The sequence below is a fragment of the Prosopis cineraria genome, unplaced genomic scaffold, assembly GCF_029017545.1.
Source record: "Prosopis cineraria cultivar Desert tree isolate PC_DT_omini unplaced genomic scaffold, ASM2901754v1 PC3, whole genome shotgun sequence".
NCBI classification, from domain to species: domain Eukaryota; kingdom Viridiplantae; phylum Streptophyta; class Magnoliopsida; order Fabales; family Fabaceae; genus Prosopis; species Prosopis cineraria.
Window position 1 is genome coordinate 2,861,125 of NW_026555334.1, and position 12,480 is coordinate 2,873,604.

At 26.8% G+C, this 12,480-nt stretch overlaps 1 protein-coding gene across 1 annotated transcript; it reads right to left on the minus strand.

Annotated features, from left to right (window-relative positions):
- Window positions 1-62: 62 nt before the first annotated feature.
- On the minus strand, window positions 63-7,085 carry LOC129305307 (uncharacterized). The gene is made up of 5 exons (XM_054945341.1): window positions 6,949-7,085; window positions 6,354-6,603; window positions 3,267-3,425; window positions 1,413-1,559; window positions 63-273 (listed from the first exon to the last, which is right to left on the minus strand). The coding sequence occupies exons 1-5, from the start codon at window positions 6,990-6,992 to the stop codon at window positions 151-153; spliced, it is 723 nt and encodes a 240-aa protein (XP_054801316.1). The 5' UTR covers window positions 6,993-7,085; the 3' UTR covers window positions 63-150.
- Between the last annotated feature and the right edge of the window lie 5,395 nt (window positions 7,086-12,480).

A 12,480-nucleotide genomic window follows, 5' to 3' on the forward strand; every position in this document is an offset into this window, starting at 1 on the left:
TTGGGAAAATTAGTTTTTTAAAAAAAGTTATGTAAAATTAAACAAAAGGCATTATTCACGAATTACGAATAGCAGAGCATTTTATAAATTTTATATTTTTTATACTAATATTGATAATTTGATTTTATACAAGGGAAAATTGATCAATGATCATGTTTGGGGATCATGAGTTGGAGAAGCTTGGGCTAATTTCCTAAGGTTTTCAATGATCATGACCAATTTCGTGTTAAGTCGATTCACAAAGCACTTGGGCAGCCAACCTGCTGGATCCAACTGAAACCCAAAAAAAAAAACAAACAAACAAACAAGAATGTGAGAAATGAAGTTAATTCAATCAATGATCTAATTCAGTACCCAAAAAAAAAATCAATGATCTAATTTCTCATCCAAAAAATAATTAATCTATTTTTTAAAACAATTCATATTACTTATTTATGGAGCCTTAAATCTTAAAAGGACACATGCACAAAAGAAGAGAGGGAGATGCGGTGATGGGTCAACTCATCTCAAGTGGCTCGGTGGATTTTATATGCAAGCATAGATAGAACCACCATAATTTTTCTTCGAATGAATTGATAAAAAATTAATATACACAAAATTATATATATAACTAATTATATCTAATTTCTTTTTTTTTTCAATTTGTTAAGTATAATAAGTAGACCCTGTAAACAGTAGAGAATATTTCTTGCGAGATACATATTGAGAGGAATAGATAAACATTTCCCAACTAAATTGTAATTATATCTAATTTCAAAACATTGCTTAACTAAGGTTTAAAGGAGGCATTCAAATCCACATATTTAAATCAATAGACGCGAATCTACAAATTCATACCAAATAATAAAATAAAGACATGCATCATAATTACTTTATTAATAGTTAATTACTTAATTATATAAATAAAATAAAGGGAAAGACCAACATACTTATTAACCTTATAAAATTAATAAGCATTTATTCAATCAAATTAACATTAAAATAAGTAAATTTAATGTACTATTAATATGAATAATAAAAATTTATTATATAATAAATAATGTAAAAAAATTCCATATATCATGATCGAATAAAATAAAATTTTGTCCTAAAATAAAGGCATAAAATCATCATAACTTTATTAATAGTTGACTACTTTATTGTATAGTGAAAATAAATATAAATTTTATTATAAACATAAAATGAGACAACCCGTAACTTATGTCAAACAAGTTTTTTTTTTTCATACAGTTATTTAATTGAGTTATATTTAAGTATTGTCAAACTTAATTTAAAATACTTTATTTTAAAATATGTGGCATTTTTTTGGCAGCACAGCTTTTTCTTTTTTTTGGGTGGGTTTAAGTAAACCAATCCAGAGGATTCAACCCATATTTTTTAAATTTAATAAAAAGGAAATAAATATAAAATACCTGAACAACATAAGTGACAACACAGGAATCATCTTCAAGCTTCTCTACAACCCATCCTGACTGCAACAATAATCCTCTGATTGCATTGCTTTGCTTTGGATGCAATCCTGCTGCTATCTCCTTTGGCAATGATGCCACTGCTACTACCTGTAATTATTTATTTTCCTTTTCAATTATATTTCTCCACCATTTGCTTAAACATTTTTAATCATCCTAATAATAACTGCATCAAGGAAAAATATTATCCTAAAATTTATTCAACCAATCATTGTAAAATTATGATTCAATTGATCCAAATTATCGTATCATGTTCATTCTTATTTTAACGTACACATTTGTAAACATCTCCTCAAGCTCTCTTTGGCATCCCCACAAGAAAAGGAAAAGAAATATTTTGTATAAAAATCAATACATGCAATACCTATTGTATTTACATCTTTGTCATTTTTTTTTACCATTTTATTATTAAATGGTATGAAAGATTTTTCATATTTATAAAATCAATTTTTTTAATTTTTTCCCCATTTTATTCCATAATGTGTTTCAAACGGACCCATATTTCATTAATGAGATGGCATCCATTGTAAAAGAATAAACACAAGTGAAAAGTGAAAGTATAGGAAAAGCTAAAAAAGGAACATTTACATGTAACTTTAATGATTACAGGGGTATAGTTATATTCATCAATTAACACGAAATTTTTTTATTAAAATTAGTACTATTTATTTATTTTTAAGTCAGCCTAAACTTTTGGCAAACTTTATATTCTTCCAATGAAATCAAGTGAAGAATAAAGTAAATAAATTGTTTGACCTATCATGTTGTATGTCATTGTAAAAATAAGGCTTGAAGTGTAATTTTTTATTCTTATACTTTTCTTTGAATAGTATTGAACATCTTATACTAATAAGGGGGCATTTTTTTTAAACCATTTTTTAAATGAGCAAAAATCTCTCTTTGTTAATGATTCGTTAATGGAGAGGATTTTTGTTCTTTTAGAAAATAGTTTAAGAGAAAAAATACCCTACTTATCAGTATAGGTGCTTATGGCTCCTCAAAGGAAAATATAAGGATAAAAATATAATTTACCCTAAAAGTAAATATTAGTGGCTATTTTAATTTAAGTAATGATTATTTTTCCATTCACAATGATTATAATAAAACAAGTAACTACAACCTTCCCTTTGCAAATTGCAAAAGATATTTATAATACTTGGACTTTAGTGAATAAAAAATTTGTACAAAAAAAGTTATAATTGATTGTTCCATTCTACTCATTGCCAGAAAGAAAATTAATCATTGCTTAAATTAAAATAGTTACTTATATTTATTTTTTATTTTAAATTGAAGGTATTTTAATTATTTCACAAAATAATCATTAATGTTTGGAAGGTCCTTAGAGACTTAAGAATGATCATGATATTTTGCAAGATTTTCTTATCATTTGCATATTTCAGAGGGTTAAAGTGTATTTCCTCTAGTATTTTTTTTTTGGAGAAGCGTTAGGCACCCTATATTAGTAAGTGAACTATTTTTTTTCCTAAATTATTTTTTAAATAAACAAAAATTTTTCTCCATTAGTGGATCACTAATAGAAGGTGATTTTACTCATGTAGAAAATGATTTAAGGGGGAAAAAAAAACCTCATTTACTAGTACAGGACATCACGCACTCCTCTACATAGAGCAAAAATATATTTTAATCCCAAAAATAAAAATATAATTCACTTTTATCTATTCATTTCTTACAATGATATATTATCTGATATCACTAACTAATTCGATCCAATAACTTCAACTGATGGGAAAAGGAAATTATTGTGAGTATTATTGGGGAAGGAGAGAGGAAACTAACCAAGGTGCCATCTTCCATGGTTTCTCGACGTTCATAGACAATGAATTCTCTATTGCGAAAGAGAGGTTTAGAGTTATCTCCAAACCTTAGACGAATTATGCTTAGGTTGTCTTCCAAATCTTTTATGTATCTTGCCTCTATTAGATCTGAGTCCCATTGCTGTATTCAAAACCCAAGCCACCACTATCAATCAAAATTACCAATAAAAAATATAAAATCTGCCAAAAACAATTTATAATACTTAGTAATCATGTATAAGAAAAAGTTTAAGTGAATTATATTTCAAAAGTTTATCTCAAATCAAAACATGTTTCTAAACTCAGATAACACTTATAAAAGTATTTACATATTCTCTATTAACAAAGTTTTTCTAGTAATAATAGAATTTGATCTCATAATTTTATGTGCCGTAACAAAGACGAATCTAAATGTACTCCCCCCTATTTGCTTTGTATTTAGTTTATTCTTTTTATGTAAAAAAATGGTTAAATTTATTTTAACCCCCATATTTTATGATTTTTAAAATTTTGCTCCTCATGTATGAGACTCTAGATCTATGCCGCCTTGTAAATCAAATTCTTATCAATCAAATTAACTTTTTATATGAGCTCTAATATCACAAGTCTTTGACCCAAATTAAACGGATGAACATTAGCACATTTTCAATTTCATACAACCGTGTACGTAGGACTACCTAAAGTGACTTGACTTAAGGTTATGGACAGTATAATCCATCTCACACCAGTTATGCACTAGAAGAAAACAAAAAAAGAAAAAGAAAAAGAAAAAAAAGATAATATTTTCTAAATCATAATCGGACAAGCTTTTTATTTAACTGTTTGCAACAAGAAACGACACTTTATGGACTGCCATTGTTAAGGACAAAACTTTCTTTTCAATTCGCTGGCTTGGAATCTGATCCTCTTTCGGAGTTTCCTATTCATTCTGTTTCACTTTTTTTTTTAAGAAAATAATATTTTTGATTCCTATACTTTGATCAAGTTTTAATACAAGTTTTGTTTTTGAAGTTCTAGGTCTTTATACATTTTTTCATTGCAATATCGATCCCTACGTTTTTAAAGGGACAATAACATGACACAAATGATATTAATAATACTAACATGTTAATTAACATTATTAATTTTGTGTTTATGTGTCAAACTGTTATTGATATGCATTTTTAATAAGCCAAAAAAAAAAACTTACATCAAATGAAATAAAAAGACTGACTTAGAATCTTTAAATTTTTGCTTATTAAAAAATCCATGTCAATATCTTTATTTCATCTGATGTAGGTTTTTAAAAAAAAAAAATTGCTTGTTAAACTATCCATGTTAGTATCAGTTTGACATATAAGTATAAAATTAATGGTGTTAATTGATATGTCAGCATTATTAACACAGTTTGTGCTTTATCAATTTTCCTTTAAAAATGTAAGACCAATGTTGTAACAAAAAAAAAAAAGTGTAGGGATATGAAACACTGAAAAAATATAGGGATGTATATCAAAACCTAAGCAAAGTATATGAACTAAAAATAGTGTTGTCCCTTTTTTGTGAATTTGGCCTCTTTTGAGTATTAAAAAAATTGTTATCAATACCATCATATTTTAAATGTTGGTTTCTAATTAAATTTAAAAATATATTAAAAATTTTGGCATAATAGATGATTTCAGTGGAGTGCTAAGGGGCGTTAATTGGTCAGGTCAGAGGGAGCTGATGATCTTATGTCATTCTATTAAAAATATTTTATAAATGTTAATATACTTTCTTGTATGAAATTCGAAGCTAGTTAAACTATTTTAACTTATAAGTATGAAACAATACTTTATAATTTTATATTATATTTCCTCTGGTCTCAATATAAAAGAAATTTAGGAGACTTATTTTAATTCAAATTATAAGAAAAAACTTATATTTGGTTTATTAATTATATTATTTCAATTATACCATTCATTAAATTGGGAGTGGAGATTAATAACAATAATTAATTAAATATAAGATAAAAATTCAAACATTAAGTTGACAGCATTTAAAAAAAAATTAACATGTGACCCAGTAATGGATGGGTTACAAATAAACAGTATAATGATAATCTAAGTTGATACTTAATAAGGATAGGTTTGATATGAAGATGCGGGAGAGGTGTGATGGTACACTAAATTGGACTTTTTGTTTTCCCATTTCTGCAATGTTCAATTATTTTTTGGTAGGGACAAGTACGGTACAAGAAGATCCTTTTCGTTTTCATTTACTCATATTTTTTGGTTAAAAAAAAATCCACCTGAGCATTTTTTTTTTAATGATAGAGCAAATAATACTTAATTGTTCGTGTTGCCCTTTTTAAAATGTCAATAATATTAGTGCGAGTTGGGAGACTTTTTACTCCATTGACTTAAAATTAACTATTTTAAAAAAATAATATCTTACATTGCTTCACATTATCTTCTAGAATACTCAAATGTTTCTTCCAAAAACACTCACAATCTTATCGTTTATGAGTTATTAACAAGTCATTCATGCATCTTGAAGTCCATGAAAATAGAGAAGTCATATTAGTTAGTTAGGTCTGAGGTCTTAAATGTCCCACTCTAATGCTTTTCTGCAATATCTTTAACTTTTCAATTGTTCTTTTCTTGTTTCTTTTGACATATTTTTTTAATTCTATGTAGCTTAAAAAACATGAGAGTATTAAGCTTATTCAGATTAATCCAAACTCCTATTGTATGTATATCTAGGATTTAAACTTGTAAGATAAACTCATCACACTCCTTGAATTAATTCAACCAAACACCACCGGGGCATTTTGACATATTACAATAATGAGAAGTTTTGTATTTTTAAATGATTTTTTTAAAAAAAAAATACCCTAAAACTATGTAGTTTTAATTTATTCTCAGCTAAAAAAATTTAAAAAAATGCAAAAACTTCGCCATTTTATCACTGTAAGATCAAAATATCTCTCATTTTACCAAAAAAATTCTAATAATCAAAAGGAAAAAAAATTACGAAAATGATGTATTAGAGAGAAGGAGCATAAGAGGGCAAGTCGAAAAAAATGATGTATAAGTGAGAGGAATACACTGACCTTAGCAGCATCAATGGCGTTAGCGACGGTGATGAATTGCTGAGGGGAGAGAGATCGGAGGAGCCAGCGGCTGCGGAAGGTATGAAGTGAGCCGGACCGCCGCCTCGATATCTCGACGCCGTTCTCGACTCCCTGCACCTTCCACCCGTCGCCGCTGCCTCCGCCGGAATCCGACGCCGACAACAGCTCTTGTATGCAGCTCTCGCTCGCATAATGCACGTACCTCCTCAACGAATCCTCGCTTATCGACCTTCATGAACAAGAACCACAACACAAATAATACTTCAACACATCATCACCAATCTTCTCATCATCAGTTTCAATTCAAGCCTTCTAAATATCACTGAAACTGATGATTTGTTTTTATCACTGAATTCAATTTATATATTAGCATTGTAATTAAGCACTGAAAAAGGATTTGTTTTTGGTAATTGATTCATCCTTCTCCATGGAAAGGAAAACTCATGAGTGAGTAATTACTAATTAGCAAGAAGAAAAGATCTAGGAAGCTGAGAGAAGATTAGAGAGAGAAAAACTGTTTGAGAGCAATTCATTAGAAGGCATGTTGAATAGAAGAAGAAGAAGGAAGGCTTACCAGGATCTGGTGCAAGGAGGAGCAGGACTCCCATTAGTGCTCATATTGTGGTTCTGAGATTTTTGATGAAGCCACTGATTGGGGTTTCACAGACACACAGAGTGAAGGGTTATATATAGTCCCTCCGTTATTTTTCAATAGCACATGAACTAAGATATCAAAGTTAATTACTACACACACAACTACTCCATCCGTCATTATATATAATATATTTTTAATCAAATATTACATATTAATAAAGATTTATTATTTAGTTAAACTCATATAAAAATATAATAATTTTTCAGTTTTACTCTTAATAATATCATTATTAATATCATGATGGTGGTAGAAAAAATATATAACTAATGATCTATTTTATTTTTTAAGACAAGAGTAAAATTATCTAATTACTCAAAAATATCATTACAACCTTTTATATTTAGGGACAAAGTAAACGTTTAAAAAACACCTTATACATAGAGATGGATGGAGTATTATGGTTTGAACCTCCAACCACTTATTTAAATGATGAAAGTCATACCACTCATGGCAAGTTTAATTGGTTCTATCCATTTTTAATTTTTATTATAAGAGAAAATATCATATGCTTTCTTATTTTTTTATAAGAATAATTATGGAACTTAAGAAGTATTTATCATATTTTTTAAAAATTGTCCTTCATAAAATTGAAGTTTATTTTCAAGAGACAAACTTGTTTTATTGATTACAAGGGCAATTTAGTTTGATTTTTTTTATTTTAAACATAGTGATAATAATTAACTAAGTTTTTCTTTATATTTAAAAACGGAGGGAATATATATATATATATATACACATATAGACTTGAAGCTTCTAACATCCTACCCTCTAATATGTAATGCCTTAACCTACTTATTTTTGTTTGTGTGTATATATGTATAAAAAGGAAGGAGAAGTGAACAATAAAGAAAATTAAAGAGAAGTGGGAGGTCACATGGAATGCCAGAAGAAGCTTTAAATCATTAGAGCAAATTAGATATGAGGGATGAGAGAGAGATAGATTCTCTTTCTTCACCCAAAAAAGCAGAAGTGGAAATGGCAGCAAATATGAGGCACATGGACTGTTGGGTGGCTTTTAGCAAGCTCATGAAAAATAAATTAAAAAAAAATATAAATATTCAAGGGAACAGAATCACAGATATAGAAAGAGGCACGGAGATATGAACTGAAGAATGACATTTATTAGCAGAAACTAATTAAGATTTATAGCATCCTAAGTTTCAATTACTATGTACAAAGGACGTACGATTAAGGAATTTTTTTGCCCCATATGTATCATAAGCTTGTGCCAAAAAGTCAAAAAAGTATACTTGAAAATTCTGAATAAAAGACATCTGTGTTACATAATTTTAAATTATTAAATTATTTCCCCAGTTATCTAGCATTTAATATATATATATATATATATATTTGCTTTCACTACTGTATCTTAGATCTTTGACCTAGGCTAATTCACTCCACAACAGTGAAGCAACATTCGAAAAAGAGGTGGCAAATGCAACCCCTCAGGGGAATATTAAAAATTTGGTGTAAAAATTTTAATATTTTGCATCTACGCCCTTTCAAATGTTGCACCCTTTACTTTTTTGAGGGACGTATCTCTCATTGAGAGTTTAATTGCCATTGCACGTCCAATTCCTAATTAAGTATCCAATGTTTAATATTCAATAGTTTTGATTAAATGGGACCTCATCAAGGCGACTAACCCATCTATGTAGTTTTTCTGACTCATGCTTCAAATCTATACTTTTATATATATATATATATATATAAAAGACTGAGTCCCTTTTACTCTATTCAATTATTATTTTTTCTATAGTTATTTTGCAACTATGCATGAAAATTATGATTTAGAATTCTTTAGTTTTTTTAATCTTTTAGTCTTTTGAATATTCTTTTAAATCATTTCATCTACAGAACTACAAAATGTGTTTTTTACAGCAATACTCTATACTTGTTAAAATAAACCGATATAAAAAAAAATATGACAGGTCATAATTTTGTAAATGATGTCACCATATTGTCTTCTTAGTTTCTACATCTATAAAAAGTTGAAAATTTTATAAAAATAATTTAAAAATTAATTACTTTTTATATTTATTGTACAGGTAACCGACATAGGAAATTTACGGTATTAAAGAATTAAAATTTGCGTTTACTTTGTTTCAATTATAAAAATTAGAGGAAGAAGAATGTAACCAAAGACTTGTTTTCCAAGTCAGGCCCCAGCCACGTGCCATGAAAGAGCTGGTTCTCATTCCAAACAGCGAGGCTCTCACAAGAAATGGTCCCAATTGACATTGTCCTTTCCCTCCTTTGTCCATATGTTAGGTGCAAAGCTAACCAACTCTTTTTTTTTTTTTTTTTTTGAGCTATCAAGTAATTTTTTTTCATCAATTAATTTTTTTAACATTACGGTTGAATTTAACATAAATTTTAAGTATTAAATTTTAAAAATTTATAAACTTAATTTTTAATTTTATAATTTTATTACGATTGAATTTACAACTTATATTTTAAATTTTTTTAAAAAAATTATTTATTTTTCAACTATCTTAAAATTTTAAAAATAAGTTATAAATTTATTACAATAAATTACAAAATTAAAAGATGAATTTACAAATTTTAAAAGTTTGATATTTAAAATCTAAGTTAAATTGATTGATTTCTTTGGTATCTCTCTCTCATTCTCCCTATAATGTAATGTTTGATTTTTGTTTTCAAAAGTTATTTTTTTGTTAAAAATACAAAAAATCGCTTTGTTAAGTGGTTTGAATTTAAATCAAGGGCTTGTTTTCGCTTTTAATTTTTAAAATACATTACATTTAATTATTATAACTTACTTTCAATTATAACCAATTACTATTATAACCGGCTGTTGCTATCAGCCATTTTTTTTAACTCTAAAGTTACTTTTAAATTAATATAATCAAGCAAATTTTCACTTCATTTTATTTTAAAATAATTTTTACAAATTAAATTGTAAAATGCTTTTTATTAGAAAATAAGAACAAAATTGAACAAGCCGTTAATCTCCACCTTCTTTGAGAAAAGATCAAGTCATTTCCTCTCAATATAAATATGGATAAAAAAACAGTTAACTCATTAATTCAACTCTATATTGTTGGAAAAAGGAAAAGAGTTACTCCATCATGTTTAAAAATATGAAATATTTTTAATTAAATTTCACTCATCAATAAAATAATTATCTACCTTTAAATTAATCCTATTTTTTTATATTTATTCTTATTAAACACTCTATAATAAATATAAAGTCATTATTAACAGGGGCATTTTTTTTAAAAAAAGAACAATAATTACATCTCAAAATATTAAAAATATCTTATATTTTTTAACATTCAACTCTTTAATATATTTTTTAACGAAAAAAGTATATATTATTTGACAAAACAATAAAACATTAATATTCATAAAAATTAAATTTTTAAAATTCAAAATGGCTCATATAAAATAAATAATTATCTATGATCATCGAATTATAATTTTTTTGCATAACTTGAATTTTTAATTCTGAAATTATTTTAAAAAAATAAAATTTAAAATCAATTCCAAACAAATATATTCAACCAGTTATGGAATTAAAATTGTCTCTAAATTTAGTTTTATGTCATCGTTGTCCTGAGATGTGACCACACTTGCGTTGAATTCCACATATGTATTCGCGTGGTGCGTAGCAGTTGAAGGGGAAATGGCCATCCCATTTTCCTTATTCTTAAATCTAATTATTATGAAAGTGACACCAAGGTACTCCACTTGATACGTGACTCAAACGAATCACACCTTTTTTTTTAATTTTTTTTTTCAAAAAAGAAAAGATAAAAGGAGAATGATATAGGTAAATGGCAACAAGAATAACATAAAATGGAACATCTATTTTGAAACCCTTAAGGACTTTTTTTTTTGGTATAATTACTCTGATCATTTGCAAAATAACAAAAAGTCGGCATTATAATGTCATTTCTAAAAGATCTACCCAATCTGCATTATAAGTCACTGACAGCTGAGGACTTCTCATTTTAAAATAAAATTTTGAAAATGTTCATCCATTTTACTCCATCTTTGTTCAACTGCGCGCTCTCTCTCTCTCTCTCACTTTGGCCTTTTCTCTCACCATCCGCTTTTTCTGTATAATATTATGATATAGAATTATTTTAAAAATAATATTATATTGTTTGGATTACTTTTTAGTTTTTTATTTAAAGGTCAATTTTGAAATTTCATTTATAATTATTTTTTGTACTGTTGTTGCATTAGTATTAGTGAGATTGATAAATGTGACTTATAAATAAGATTGAAGGGAGTAATTGTTAAAATATAAATTACAATTGTTAATAATGAAGATCAATGTGTTGGCATAAAAAGCTTAGATATTATTGTATAAGTAAAATAAAGTTTTTGCAGGTTGTGTTGTTAATCACTAAGTTGAAACTATTTAGATAGGAAGTATTGTTATTATCACATGACTAAACTAATAACTTTCATTTAGTGATTAACAACTTCAATTTATATTTTAACAATTATGCTTTCTGTTACACGTATTTTGTGCAGGATCAGAAACGTGGCCTTGGAAGGAAAAAAAAAAAATTATATCAGGCAAGTACCTTGGAATTTTAGAGTAATTATTCCATTAATTTTGCCGTACTCTTTTATCATTTGCCTATTTAGATGGAATCTATATGTCATTCTCCTATGATAAAACTATTTTTTTAACCAATCAAGAAAGTATAAAGTTAAATTCTTTAACTAAAAATGTTTCTATAAAAAAATTTATTTTTCAAAAAAATCAAAACCAAACAAAAAGTTTCCGGAGGAAAATTACAATTTAAACCTCCAAGTTAATTTTTCATTATAGAATATTTGAACATAAATAGTTAAAATTTGATAATAAGATATTAGTTGTTGACTTGAAAAAAGTTGAGTGAGGAATGTGTAATTATTTCGAGTCAAGTCTTTGCTCATTGCCGTCACCCTCAAGTTTGTCAATTGCGTCTTGTTCAACAAGACACAAGAGGCCTGTGTTTTTCCCCACACAAGAGGGCTTTTTTTACCCCTTTCATTCTTTGTTCCTCCAATGCACATGTTATAATTTAATTTTATAGAAAATTTCAATTAATTTCCTCAATTTTGTTTGAAAAACTTATTTCTTTAATTTTATAAAATATTTTTAATTTATCTAACTCTGATATCATTGATTTTATTAACTGAAAATATCGAGATTATAATTTAAATTGCTAATAAAACATTCTCAAATTTTAATCTATTGAGTTTAATATTTAAAAATAATAATGATTAATACAAAAATAATCATTTGTGTATTCTTTGTTAGTCTTTTTGTGTTAATGAAATTAATAGTGTTAGAGTTTAAATACTAAAAAAGTACTTTATAAAATTAAAAAGACCAAATTAAAATATAAGTTAAAAAGCCTAAATATATATTTTTACTCTTTTTTTGTTAACCAATGGAGGTGGGATCGAAGGCATTTGATTTTT

Bases quoted from the DNA above. Each gene is read 5' to 3' on its own strand.
- LOC129305307 (XM_054945341.1), bottom strand. From the start codon at position 6,992: ATGAGCACTAATGGGAGTCCTGCTCCTCCTTGCACCAGATCCTG. The intron at 3,426-6,353 runs GTCAGTGTATTC...TTTTGAATACAG, and splicing joins ACGCCATTGATGCTGCTAAG to CAATGGGACTCAGATCTAAT. The intron at 274-1,412 runs GTATTTTATATT...TTTGGGTTTCAG, and splicing joins TTGTCACTTATGTTGTTCAG to TTGGATCCAGCAGGTTGGCT.